This window comes from Neoarius graeffei, chromosome 4, assembly GCF_027579695.1.
Source record: "Neoarius graeffei isolate fNeoGra1 chromosome 4, fNeoGra1.pri, whole genome shotgun sequence".
NCBI lineage: Eukaryota > Metazoa > Chordata > Actinopteri > Siluriformes > Ariidae > Neoarius > Neoarius graeffei.
Window position 1 is genome coordinate 32,426,208 of NC_083572.1, and position 14,169 is coordinate 32,440,376.

At 40.2% G+C, this 14,169-nt stretch overlaps 1 protein-coding gene across 1 annotated transcript in view; it reads right to left on the bottom strand.

Annotated features, from left to right (window-relative positions):
- Positions 1–14,169, bottom strand: part of esyt1b (extended synaptotagmin-like protein 1b) — a 227,765-nt gene that overhangs the window by 106,002 nt on the left and 107,594 nt on the right. The window contains exons 26-28 of the mRNA XM_060919134.1: positions 10,931–11,034; positions 10,622–10,778; positions 8,741–8,917 (exon numbers count right to left, since the gene is read on the bottom strand). Of these exons, the coding sequence (XP_060775117.1) occupies positions 8,741–8,917; positions 10,622–10,778; positions 10,931–11,034 (438 nt within the window). The remainder of the gene's footprint in view (positions 1–8,740; positions 8,918–10,621; positions 10,779–10,930; positions 11,035–14,169) is intronic.

The following is a 14,169-nucleotide window of genomic DNA, read 5'->3' on the forward strand; positions in this document are numbered from 1 at the left end:
AAACATATGGAAGAAGATTCTCTGGTCAAATGAGACTAAAATTGATCTTTTTGGCAATCATGGGAAATGCCATGTGTGGCACAAACCCAACACCCTGAGAACATCATTCCTACAGTAAAGCATGGTGGTGCCAGCACCATGCTGCAGGGATGCTTTTCATCTACAGGGACAGGAAAGCTGGTCAGGACTGAAGGAAAGATGGATGGCACGAAATATACAAGGCAATTCTAGAGGAAAACCTGTTTGAGTCAGCCAGAGGTTTGAGACTGCGATGAAGGTTCACATTCCAGCAAGACAGTGACCCTAAACATACTGCTAAAGCTACACTGGAATGGTTTAAAGGGAAACATTTAAATGTCTTGGAATGGCCTAATCAAAGCCCAGACCTCAATCCAACTGAGACTCTGGGCATAACTTGAAGATTGCTGTACACCAAAGCAACCCATCTAACTTGGAGTTTGAGCAGTTTTGCCTTGAGGAATGGGCACATACATACATAGTGTGTGTGTGTGTGTGTGTGTGTGTGTGTGTGTGTGTGTGTGTGTGTGTGAGAAAATAAAACATGGCTGTACATTAACTACTTTTGCACATAGCACTGGTGCTACAGAGGGTGATCGTTTTGTAGCACAGGCCACAACATCGTAGCATGATTATAAAACGTCTTTTACCATCTCTAAAAACAACCATGAGTGGTGCAGTTCACACCTGAAACAGGTATGTGACTGGCAAAGGACATGAATGTTGCATACAGGGCACACAAAATCCAACCTTAACAAGAAATGTTTTCAGATATATCTGTATCTTTTGCCTTCAGTCTCAATTTCATTTGGCCATGAGTTTCTTGTTCATGGACTTGTTTGAGGTTTTGGTACAGCGCATGAAAATACTACTTCATTTTCTCATCATCTAGCTAGCAGTATTAGACAAGCTACTGGGAAAGTGTGTTAAAGCTACTGGTTACTCTACATTAAATGAAGCTTCACTACACTGAAGCTAACCCCCAGAGAAATTTAGCAAGCTAAGATACATCAACATGGCAAAAGTAGTTTACTACATCAAACACTACTTTTTAATTAATTTATTTTTTTCTTGAACCAACTTCATGCTAAGTAAGGGTTATCTCAGTGAGCAATAAAACTGTCAGATAAAACAAATACACAGGGAAAAAGTTCAATTCATTTGATTATTAAATAATAACCCATAATCATTAGTCTCACTGCTTCAAAACCAATTTGGCAACAAAAAAATGTGCGCTACACAACAAAACACAGTTGCTGATAGTGTGTGAATGTTCATCTTTGTTTGTGTATACATGTGTACATGCACCCGTGTTTGCATGATTATTGCATGGTTTGCTGTGTTTACATCACTGCACATGATGTCACCGTCATACGGAAGTGCTTCTGTACCTACAGGTCACTTTGGCCTTAAACATGCACAGTCAACGCGCACAAGTCTGTGCGGACACAAAATTAAATTAAAAAATACTTCACCCTTTAGTTTTATATAGACTGCACCAGAAAGCATACTTGAGCTTCAGAAATGCTTGGGAAAATGCAGCTTATGTTACCGTGCTACTCGATCAATAAAAGAGCTTCACTACTGAAAAGGTATTTGAGTCAGAAAACAGCAAAGTTACCACATACTACTGAAAAATGTAGTTAAACTAGTAACACTGTTACTTGTAGCAAAGCTGCTGCCCAATACTGCTAACTAGCTTGGGTTACTGAAGAAATTGGGATTGTTCACTAGGAACTGTGGGAATAGGTGTTGGATGAAAATGTGTGGACTCTATGTAGACAGGGATACGATTTTTAATTGCACGATAGACTACAACTATCAAGTAGAATAGCGATACACCACCGATTTACCTCACACACAAGCACACAAACAAGTGGCTCTGTCTCTCACACGCGCAAAACTCATTTACGCATGCAGTAAATTCATTCATCGCACACACTTTTTTTTTTTGTGTAGCGCATGCTGTACAGCCCTGTAGAATTATATAATTGGTCATGACTCAATAGATAATTTGTACTGAGTGAATGCTTTTTGACATTATCTTGCCATGCTTTCATGTGGACTGATGCAAGGTCAATAAAATAACTGTTTATTAGCTAACTTAACATCCACTGTGTTTGCAATAGGTCTCTTCATGCTTGGAACACCTGTTTCCTTCAAAAAAAAATTGTGTTTTGGTGTAGTATTTCTTCTATTTAACTAGCAGTAGTCATCCTGGTCAAAGTTGTCACTGCAAACATGATGGTCTGCAAGGCACAGGTGTATGGACAGGAGTGTTTACATCTATTGTTTACAGGAGTGTTTACATCTAGCACAGCTAGCTACAAACTTCAGCATGTGACTGTCCACCAAAGGCAGTCTGTGAAAACCTGGAGAAGTGCGACAACTCATTTTGTTGCCACAATTTGGAAATGCACAAACCTTTATTTCTTAACTTTAAGAAGACAAAAAGCTACGATGTATATACTCCAGTTCTGTGATGTTATTCCATTCTTCATGCACGTTTACATGGTCGTCTTCAGGCAACAACTCAACTCCCTCAAAATTTCAGAGGATTATCGCACAGGGGCTGTTTTCAAAAGGAGAGGTCACACATAATTTGTGAAGAAGTCTATTTCCAAAGTAACAACCAAATATTTAGCCAATTCTGACAATATGGACGAGTGTCTAACAACATGGAAAGGCTCTCGAGATTAGTTATGGTATCAAGCTGAAATCTTGTGGGAGTTGAGTTGTTGACAGACAACAGTATAAACACTGGTGAAGAGTGGAATAATATTACAGAGTTGGAATACATACACAGTATATTACTGTGATTAATAGTTTTTTTTTTTTAATTAATGGTTCGTGTTTGCGCATTTCCGAATTGTGGCAGGGGCTGTTTTCAAAAGATGTCATCACACAATTTGTGAAGTCTATTTCCAAAGTAATAACCAAATATTTAGCCAATTCCGACAATATGGATGAGTGTCCAACAACATGGAAAGGATCTCTACTGAGATTAGTTATGGTATCAAGCTGAAACCTTGTGGGAGTTGAGTTGTTGACAGACAACAGTGTAAACACTGGTAAAGAGTGGAATAATATTACAGAGTTGGAATACATACACAGTATATTACTGTGATTAATAGGTTTTTTTTTTAAATTAATGGTTCATGTTTGCGCATTTCAGTCCCCTGACCTAAACATCATTGAAAATCTGTGGATAGATCTCAAAAGAGCAGTGCATGCAAGACAGCCCAAGAAACTTGTAGAACTGGAAACCTTTTGCAAGGACGAATGTGTGAAAATCCCCCAGGTAAGAACTGAAAGATTATTAGCTGGCTACAAAAAGTGTTTACAAGCTGTGATACTTGCCAAAGGGGGTGTTACTAGGTACTAACCATGCAGGGTGCCCAAACTTTTGCTTCGGGCCCTTTTCCTTTTTTGACATTTTGAAAATGTAAAAGATGAAAATAAAATTTTGTTTTTGCTTTAAATATAAAGGGAATGAGTCATCTTTAACTTTATGCCTTTTGGCGATCATTTCATCTTCAACTTGCTTAACTGTTCACAGTAACAGCAATTTTGACCAGAGGTGCCCAAACTTTTGCATACCACTGTATGTATATATATATATATATATATATATATATATATATATATATATATGCGCTGTCATTCAAATTTATCACATATAAACAAGCTTACTTTATCTGGATATTATTGTTGTTTCACTTTGCTAGGGAGCATAAAGTTTGGACTCCAGAACAACGGAAAAAGCTCAAGTGGTTTGACAAGTCCAGATTTACCCTATTCCTGAGCGGTGGATGTGTCAGGGTAAGAAGGGAAGCACATAAAGCCATGCATCTGTCATGCATTGTTGCCTCTGGAGCCAGTGTTATGATCTGAGATTGCTTCAGTTGGTCAGGTTGAGGCTCAGCAACTTAAGTGGGTAATAAAATGAAGTCAGCTGATGACTTGAATGTACTAAATGACCAGCTTATTACATCAATGCATTTTTGCTTCCCTGATGGCACAGGCTTAAAATTAGAGCTCAGATTGTTAAAGAGTAGTTCAGGAAGCATGTAGAATCATTTTGACACATGAACTGGCCACCACAGAGTCCCGACCTTAACCTCATTGAGAATCTCTGGGATGTGCTGGAGAAGACTTTACACAGTGGTTCAACTCTCCCATCCTCAACACAAGATCTCAGTGAAAAATTAATATACCTCTGGGCTGAAATAAACGTTGTGACATTACACAAGTTTACTGAAACAATACCACAGCAAATGCATGCTGTAATCAAAGCTAAAGGCAGTCCAACCAAATATCTTTTTTTTTTTTTTTTGGGCAGGGTGACCTGATGTTCTAACACTGTTTATGGCCTGATGTTATAACACTGTTTCTATGCAAATATTTGCACGTCCAATACAGTTAGAGATAACAGAAGCTAGCTGGGATTTAATGAAGAGTGCAGAGTGCCCCTCTCTCTGTTTGTATACTCTGGCTCAAATAAATAAGGATGGCCATCAACTTCAAATGCCTCATTCATACTGTCGTAATCAGCTAAAGATAGATGGTCAGGATTAGACCTAATCATAGCACAGAGATAGCATTGGTTAAAGTAAAGTAGTAAATAACCTATTTCTGGCCTCTGTACCATACTATTCTCCTTGATAGACTAGAAAATGCTGGAGTTCAATTAACTGCCCTCTCCTGGCTCAGGTCTTATTAAACTGATCAATATCAGTTTGTAGACATAAATGGTGACTTCTCTATGGGCACGAAGGTGAAGTTTGGTATTACACAAGGTTCTGTTTTAGGCCCACTGCTTTTTTTTTTTTAATTAGCTCATCTGGCTATAGGCCAGGCTGGATGAGTTTATGTGATCACACGTAGTCCATTTGTCGTCAGTCGTCATCTGTCTACAATTTACAAAATAAATAATCCATCCATTATCCGTAGCCGCTTATCCTGTTCTACAGGGCCGTAGGCAAGCTGGAGCCTATCCCAGCTGATTATAGGCGAGAGGCAGGGTACACCCTGGACAAGTCGCCAGGTTATCACAGGGCTGACACATCGAGACAAAAAAACATTCACACTCACATTCACACCTACGGTCAATTTAGAGCCACCAATTAACCTAACCTGCATGTCTTTGGACTGTGGGAGAAACTGGAGCACCCGGAGGAAACCCACGCAGACATGAGGAGAACACGCAAACTCCACACAGAAAGGCCCTCATCAGCTGCTGGGCTTGAACCCAGGACCTTCTTGCTGTCAGGCGACAGTGCTAACCACTACACCACTGTGCCACCCCAAAATAAATAAATAAATAAAATTCGATATTCCTCCTACAGGATTGATTGGATTTTGATCAAACTCACATACAATGTTCCCCAGGTGGGTGTGCATAAAAGTTGTCAAGATGGTGGCGCCACCTGTCATATTTAACATTTCATGGCATCTGAAATTTTTGGATGACTCGTCACCCAAACAAGCCCAATCTTATCTACTTTCGGCTCCCTTAGACAGCACTGGTCTTGGCCAAGGCCGTTGCTGGGACAACAATTCCCCCCGGAGGTCACTGCTGTTAGACTCGCTTGTATTCCTCCCCCCTGTTCCCGCGGTCACTGCTTCACCCCCAGTGTGACAAACGGGTGCGTGACCAGCGCCACCATGGCTGCAGGAGTGGACGGCTGCTTGCTTGCGCTGGGTTACCTCTACTTCCTCCCCTCCCCCCTTTTACCTCCTCCCCTCAAGTCCCGAGTTTTCATGTTGTAAAGTGTACTTGTGTTATTTTGTGCTTATGTGCTGAGGCTTTTTTTTATGTTCCCACACTGTACTCCTCACAGGAGCATAGTGTTTGGGTTGCTTTTTTTTCTCCTCCCCTCTCCTCATGTTACTCTGTATTTTGTCTTTTCATCCCTGTCTTCCTGTCCTGTTACTCCCCCTTGTGTGTATGTGTGTATGTAAGGACAGGTTGATGGTCAATTCTGCTGGTACTTGTGACTAGTGATAATAAAGAGTTCATTCATTCATTCACATTGAACACTACTCTTCGTAAACTGCTGTGACGTTTTCACTGAAATTCACCCAGAAGAATCTAAAGACATATACTAACAAGAGTTGTTCACCAGATGGCACCACGGATGAGGCTACAGAAGGGTCACGTACGATTTCACGAAAATCGCTCCTCCTCCTACAGGAGCGATCAGATTTTGATCAAACTCATATGGAATGTTCCCCAGGTTGGTATGTATAAAAGTTGTCAGGATGGTGGTGCCACCTGTCATATTTAACATTTTATGCGCATTTGAAAAATTTGGGTGACTCATCATACCAAACACTACTATTCGTAAACTGCTAGGATGTTTTCACTAAAACTCACCCAGAAGACTCTAAAGAGATATTCCAACAAGAATTGCTCACCAGGTGGCGCCACCTGCCATTGATGTGGCTACACAGGGGTCATAGGAAATTTCACAAAAATCACTACTCCTCCCACAGGATTGACTGGATTTCAAACTCGTACACAACAGTGGCCAGGATGAGCTACAGCCTCACTGAGGCTAATTTTTTTTCTTTGTGTGTGGTACTTCTGGGTAATATTATTCATAAGAATGGTATTAGCTTCCACTATTACACTGATGAGACACAGTGGTATCTTTCAGCAAAGCCAAATGCTCATTGCTTAATAAGACATCAGCTTAATAAAATTGAAGAATGTGTAAAGGACATTAAAATACTGGATGCTTATTAACTTCCTTCTACTTACAACCCTGATTCTAAAAAAGGTGGGACAAAGTACAAATTGTAAATAAAAATGGAATGCAATAATTTACAAATCTCAAAAACTGATATTGTACTCACAATAGAACATAAACAACATATCAAATGTCAAAAGTGAGACATTTTGAAATTTCATGCCAAATATTGGCTCATTTGAAATTTCATGACACCAACACATCTCAAAAAAGTTGGGACGGGGCAATAAGAGGTTGGAAAAGTTAAAGGTACAAAAAAGGAACAGCTGGAGGACCAAATTGCAACTCATTAGGTCAATTGGCAATAGGTCATTAACATGACTGGGTATAAAAAGAGCATCTTGGAGTGGCAGAGGCTCTCAGAAGTAAAGATGGGAAGAGGATCACCAATCCCCCCTAATTCTGCGCCGACAAATAGTGGAGCAATATCAGAAAGGAGTTCGACAGCGTAAAATTGCAGAGTTTGAACATATCATCTACAGTGCATAATATGATCAAAAGATTCAGAGAATCTGGAAGAATCTCTGTGCGTAAGGGTCAAGGCCGGAAAACCATACTGGGTGCCCGTGATCTTCGGGACCTTAGACGGCACTGCATCTGTATTGGAAATCACAAAATGGGCTCAGGAATATTTCCAGAGAACATTATCTGTGAACACAATTCACCGTGCCATCCGCCGTTGCCAGCTAAAACTCTATAGTTCAAAGAAGAAGCCGTATCTAAACATGATCCAGAAGAGCAGACGTCTTCTCTGGGCCAAGGCTCATTTAAAATGGACTGTGGCAAAGTGGAAAACTGTTCTGTGGTCAGACGAATCAAAATTTGAAGTTCTTTATGGAAATCAGGGACGCCGTGTCATTCAGACTAAAGAGGAGAAGGACGACCCAAGTTGTTATCAGCGCTCAGTTCAGAAGCCTGCATCTCTGATGGTATGGGGTTGCATTAAGTGCGTGTGGCATGGGCAGCTTACACATCTGGAAAGACACCATCAATGCTGAAAGGTGTATCCAGGTTCTAGAGCAACATATGCTCCCATCCAGACGACCTCTCTTTCAGGGAAGACCTTGCATTTTCCAACATGACAATGCCAAACCACATACTGCATCAATTACAGCATCATGGCTGCGTAGATTAAGGGTCCGGGTACTGAACTGGCCAGCCTGCAGTCCAGATCTTTCACCCATAGAAAATATTTGGCGCATCATATAACGGAAGATACGACAAAAAAGACCCAAGACAGTTGAGCAACTAGAATCCTACATTAGACAAGAATGGGTTAACATTCCTATCCCTAAACTTGAGCAACTTGTCTCCTCAGTCCCCAGACGTTTACAGACTGTTGTAAAGAGAAAAGGGGATGTCTCACAGTTGTAAACATGGCCTTGTCCCAACTTTGAGATGTGTTGTTGTCATGAAATTTAAAATCACCTAATTTTTCTCTTTAAATGATACATTTTCTCAGTTTAAACATTTGATATGTCATCTATGTTCTATTCTGAATGAAATATGGAATTTTGAAACTTCCACATCATTGCATTCTGTTTTTATTTACAATTTGTACTTTGCCCCAACTTTTTTGGAATCGGGGTTGTACAAGTCCTGAATGGAGTGCTGTCTCAGACACCAGAAGAAGAGAAAGGTAAAACCATGACTGTAGAAACTGGCATTTTCTACAGTTTCTTTACAGTTATTGAGGTAAATAGACACTGGTGCATCTCTGTAGGGATCCTTTCCATGTTGTCAGAAATAATAAGAGTCTGCCAGTGGCAAAACCAAACGGTTGACTTTGACATGAATGATTGCCAATTATAGTGTTCTAACTCATTACTGGAGTGATTTCAATCCTTTTTGTCCCTAGTAAATATTTGAATCCAAAGAGACAGGAAAATAGGGCCCAGGTTAAAAAAAAAAAGTTTTCCTTTAAGTTATTTACATGCATAACCAGATCCAGAACACAGTTTGCTTACCTCATACATCTCATTCCAGGTGGGACTGAGATTCTCCTTAATGACTTTACTCTTAAAGGTGCTATTTCCAACAGTGATCTTAACATAGGGATCACTTTTCCCCTTCACCATGCCTCCCATAAGGTTGTCTTTTGGAATCAAATTCTGAGCTTCCAACAGGTGGATACGCAGAACACCCTATGGAGGTAAATCAGAAAGATGGAAAAACTGTTTGGGTAGAGTTTTCCTAATTGGGACCTGATATATAAGCAGACCAATTCCATGGACTTTAAACAGTGTAATTAACAGAGAGCACAAAGTATTATGATTTTTAATCACACAAATCTATACCCATGAGAACGAAGCATTGAGAAAGTATATTTCTGCTCTGCTTGTAGGGTCAGCTGTGACTTATATTCATGCTTTGCCAGTGCTCGCTTGTGGGCTACAATCTGCAAGCTGAATTGTGACAGTTTAGAGGTGGGAATAAAAGAGATGTTCCCATGGCGATGACTGGTCACTGAACTAATCCCTTTCTTTTGGGAAGAAACCAAAATTTTATTTGAGTGTGTCACTCAAACACAAAATTATGTTCCAGTTATTGTATTCTTATGCAATGACAAATAAATGAACCTGTAACTACTAAATATATGTATTGATGGATGTTTGAAATCTCTGATAGTTTGTGATGGTTTATTATGCTTAGTGGTTGAAATATGCCTCAATTTAAAAATAATTTCAAATATAAAATTACAATATGGTGGCACATTAATGACAAAACTAGAAGACACAACACAAGGTGAAAAATATGAATCTGAAAGTTTTAACATTTCACATGTGTAAGTATCCCACTCACTAGCACAAATGTAAAATTTGTGAGCACAGAAAGAATAACTGTGTGTGTTAATCATAATACTGTGCTCAATCTCTTTTTTCCCTTTTGAAATGTTTTTTCCTTCTCAATTTGATAGTTGTCCTCGCATGCCAATCGGATTATCTTCAGCGGCTCTCTGTGCTCAAGTAAATTTTTCCTCATGCCATTTATCAGTGAATGCTATTGGCTGATGGCTCCTAGTTTTGTGATTGGCTGTAGTCCACATCATTTTATCTGAGCAAAGTGTGGCTGTGTTGAAGCAGTGGAGTTGGAGTGGATGAGTTGGAGAAATGCAGTGCATTTCATGTGAATAATTTAGTACTGCGTCACCCCACCACACTTTGCAAAGAGTGCAGAAGTGTGTATTTTGTCTGGTCACCAAAGCATACAAAGAGAGCTCATCTCCACAGCAGACAGTTCTCTGTTTTGCTGAAATGACCACTAGGAAATGGCATTTTTCAGAGACGCTTGTTTCACTTTGGTATCTTGTGCAGGCTTGTAAGGAGGAGCCTTAAAGTACTCCAGACAAAGGGCAGATACCATGCCAGACTCTTAGGGAATCATAACAGGTGTAGGCACCTTATCCTGCCCAGAAATTCTGTAATAAGTTTGAGAACCAAGAGACGTGCCATCCACAGTGCTATAGTGTGCTGATATGCCAGTCAAAGGCATAGTGTAGATGTCATTAGAGGAGAATCTGAGGGGATTCTGTGTAGAGAGGCCTGTTCGAGCTCATGTCACCCTGATGGTTGATGTAACCGACAATGTTTTCTGAAGGAACCAGCACTTGACAGTGTCTTAGAACCAATAAAAAAATAACTTTACTGCTAGAGCAATTGCCCTCAAGTACATCTGATTTAGACGTTGTGATCTTAAACCAGTTTTGTTTTTTAACATTTATACTGTACCTCACTTACAAGCAAAGTTTCTCTTGCCCTTTGACACATTACCCTTCTTTTCTGTTCTTTCCACCAGCCCTTCTCTGAAACACTGTAAAATTACCAGATTTTATTCCATTTTTCCCTCACCTCAGTGCCAAAGTTGGGATCTGGGCTGGTACATGGAGGTCGAACATCAATTGAGGCGATGTCCTCTGGAAGTTTCTCACTTTCCTTCTCTTTCTCCTTCTCATCAGGCTCAATTACAGGAGAAGTTATAGTGATTGGTTCCAATAGTTCACTTGACCTTAGGATCAAACACACGCACTGTATTTATTATTTCCAATAAATGGGACAATTCTCATCAGTACGACTTCAAAAATAAATAGAATAGCAGGAATAGCAAGGAATAATGAGGGTTGCTGGGTATCTGTGGGGAGTGTGTGTGTTCATTCTCACTTTTGAACTAGCTCTTTCTCTGGTTTGCTTTCCTTGGCAGAGGTCTTCACTACGGCAGCTTCTATGTTCTCTGTGGAATCCTCGGTCACTTTGGGGCACAGGATCTAAGATGTTAAAAATTAAAATACATAAATAATATTTCTAAACCTCCTAAACCCTTACTCATTATTGTCAATTCAAAACATAAAATTTTAGTTAAAAAGCGTGACTGTGGTCTTATAAACCCTGGTTACTCTCAAGGGCAGTACGGATCACCCAGATATGTATACTGAGACCTTTCAACAAAGTTCAAAGTGGCACAAAGGGACATGTAATATTTATAATAAATACTACTACTATCATTCAACCACAGTTCCCCAGAACCTTCTTGGGAGTTCTCAGAGAGGTAGCACCAGATCTGAAAGACAAGAAACCCTGGCAGTTATCCAGGGTTTGTAGAACTACATTTAGTATACACACTATGGCCAAAAGTATGTGGACACTAGTATGTGGGCCTTCCCCAAACTGCTGTCACAAATCCATTGCCATGGAATCTTTGTATGCTGTAGCATTATGTTCTCCCTTCACTGGAGCTTAGGGGCCCAAATGTGTTCCAATGCCCCTGTGCACAAAGTGATCCATGAAGACATGGTTTGCCAAGATTGGTGGGGTGCGCACACTAAAGAATAGGGTAATGTAGAGTCTGGAGAGTGTGAAGCACAGGTAGTGAAGCACAGGTAGCAGCATAACAGCCATCCTGAAAATGGCAAGCATTTTCATAGTGCCCAAGGGGAGAAGACTTAGAGTGGCATGCCACAGTAGGGGTTGTGTCCCCAACCCATCTATAGGCCATTGTGATAATGTCCAGTTGGTCCAAGAATCGGATGGACAGTCAACTGATCAAAAACATCCACTGATATGACCTTTGCAAGAAACCTTGGATTCAACCATATGGTTAACCCAGTGTTGTCTGGCCACCAAATCATTCAAAGAGAGCTCATCTCCACAGCAGATAGTTCTGTTTCACTGAATCGGCCACCAGGAAATGGCAGATTTCAGAGACATTCATTTCACTGTGGCATCTTGGGTAGGCTTGTCAGGAGAACCTGTCGTCAAAGAAGCACTGCACTGATTACATCTCAGTTTCTTAAATCTATATCAACAACTAGATAGAACTCGATGCCAACAGCATCGATGGGGATGCCTCCGCCTGGTAGACTACACGCCTTATTAAGTTGTGATTTGGAGATGGACATTTGACCTCACAGTAATCTTGATCTGTGACCTTTTAACCTCAAAATCTAATCAGTTAATGTTTGTCCCCAAATGCACAAATGGTGAAAGTTTGGTGAAATTCCTTTCATTTGCCTTGGAGATATTGTGTTCACAAGGTTTTCGGACAGACATTTGACCTCACAGTGACCTTGACCTTAGACCTTTTGATCTCAAAATCTAATCATTTCATCTTTGTCCCAAAGTGCACAAATGGTGAAAGTTTGGTGAAATTCCTTTCATTAGTCTTTGAGATATGGCATTCACAAGGTTTTGGGATGGACATTTGACCTCACAGTAATCTTGACCTGTGACCTTTTAACCTCAAAATCTAATCGGTTCATGTTTGTCCCAAAGCGCACAAATGGTGAAAGTTTGGTGAAATTCCTTTCATTAGCCTTTGAGATATCGTGTTCACAAGGTTTCGGGATGGACGCACGCACGGACGGACAGACAGACAACCCGAAAACATAATGCCTCCTGCACCTTAAGGTGGCGGAGGCATAATAAGGTGGCGGAGGCATAAAAACAACCATAAAAAGCATACTAAGAGCATAAGCACCAATATTGCAACAAACACACTGAATTTCATACACCTGTCCCCTACAGTTCACTAGAAAACAATCAAAGCAAAAACCTCATACACCCTTTGCTGTGTGCATAATTATGCCTCGTCAAAATAATTGTCCATTTGCCAGAATGTCTATACTTTTGCCATTACAAAGTCAATTTCTATCCAAAAAACTAAATGGCAAAACTGGGTAGTTTAACTCATGACATAGTAGTTTATTTGCATGCTCATTTAACAGCGCAACAAGCGTCTTCATTTCCCATATCATACGAGCATCATCTTCTCAAACTTCATCACAACAAATTATTTTTCCCCTAAAACGTCTGAATATTCAAAGCCACATACAGTGGTGCTTGAAAGTTTGTGAACCCTTTAGAATTTTCTATATTTCTGCATAAATATGACCTTAAACATCATCAGATTTTCACACAAGTCCTAAAAGTAGATAAAGAGAACCCAGTTAAACAAATGAGACAAAAATATTATACTTGGTCATTTATTTATTGAGGAAAATGATCCAATATTACATATCTGTGAGTAGCAAAAGTATGCGAACCTTTGCTTTCAGTATCTGCTGTGACCCCCCCCCCGTGCAGCAATAACAGCAACTAAACGTTGCCGGTAACTGTTGATCAGTCCTGCACACTGGCTTGGAGGAATTTTATCCCATTCCTCCATACAGAACAGCTTCAACTCTGGGATGTTGGTGGGTTTCCTCACATGAACTGCTTGCTTCAGGTCCTTCCACAACATTTTGATTGGATTAAGGTCAGGACTTTGACTTGGCCATTCCAAAACATTAACTTTATTCTTCTTGAACCATTCTTTGGTAGAACAACTTGTGTGCTTAGGGTCGTTGTCTTGCTGCATGACCCACCTTCTCTTGAGAGTCAGTTCATGGACAGATGTCCTGACATTTTCCTTTAGAATTTGCTGGTATAATTCAGAATTCATTGTTCCATCAATGATAGAAAGCCGTCCTGGCCCAGATGCAGCAAAACAGGCCCAAACCATGACACTACCACCACCACATTTCACAGATAGGATAAGGTTCTTAAGCTGGAATACAGTGTTTTCCTTTCTCCAAACATAATGCTTCTCATTTAAACCAAAAAGTTCTATTTTGGTTTCATCCGTCCACAAAACATTTTTTGAATACATAGTTTTCACTGACGTCACGGCATTCCGGGGAAAGCCCTCCAGCCGCCATCTTGTGGGTCAAACAAAACGGACCATTGCCATTACCGGCTACGTTATCTCGGACGAATTTATGAAGTTATATAGCCAGTTTTCTAAAATAAAGATCAATGTCGGCAAAATCAAGCAAACAGAAGTATATAGACACATTAGACGACATCTCACAACAACGGTATGCAGCCAAACTGGCCTTGATTGGGGGAAGTGACCCCTACAAAGT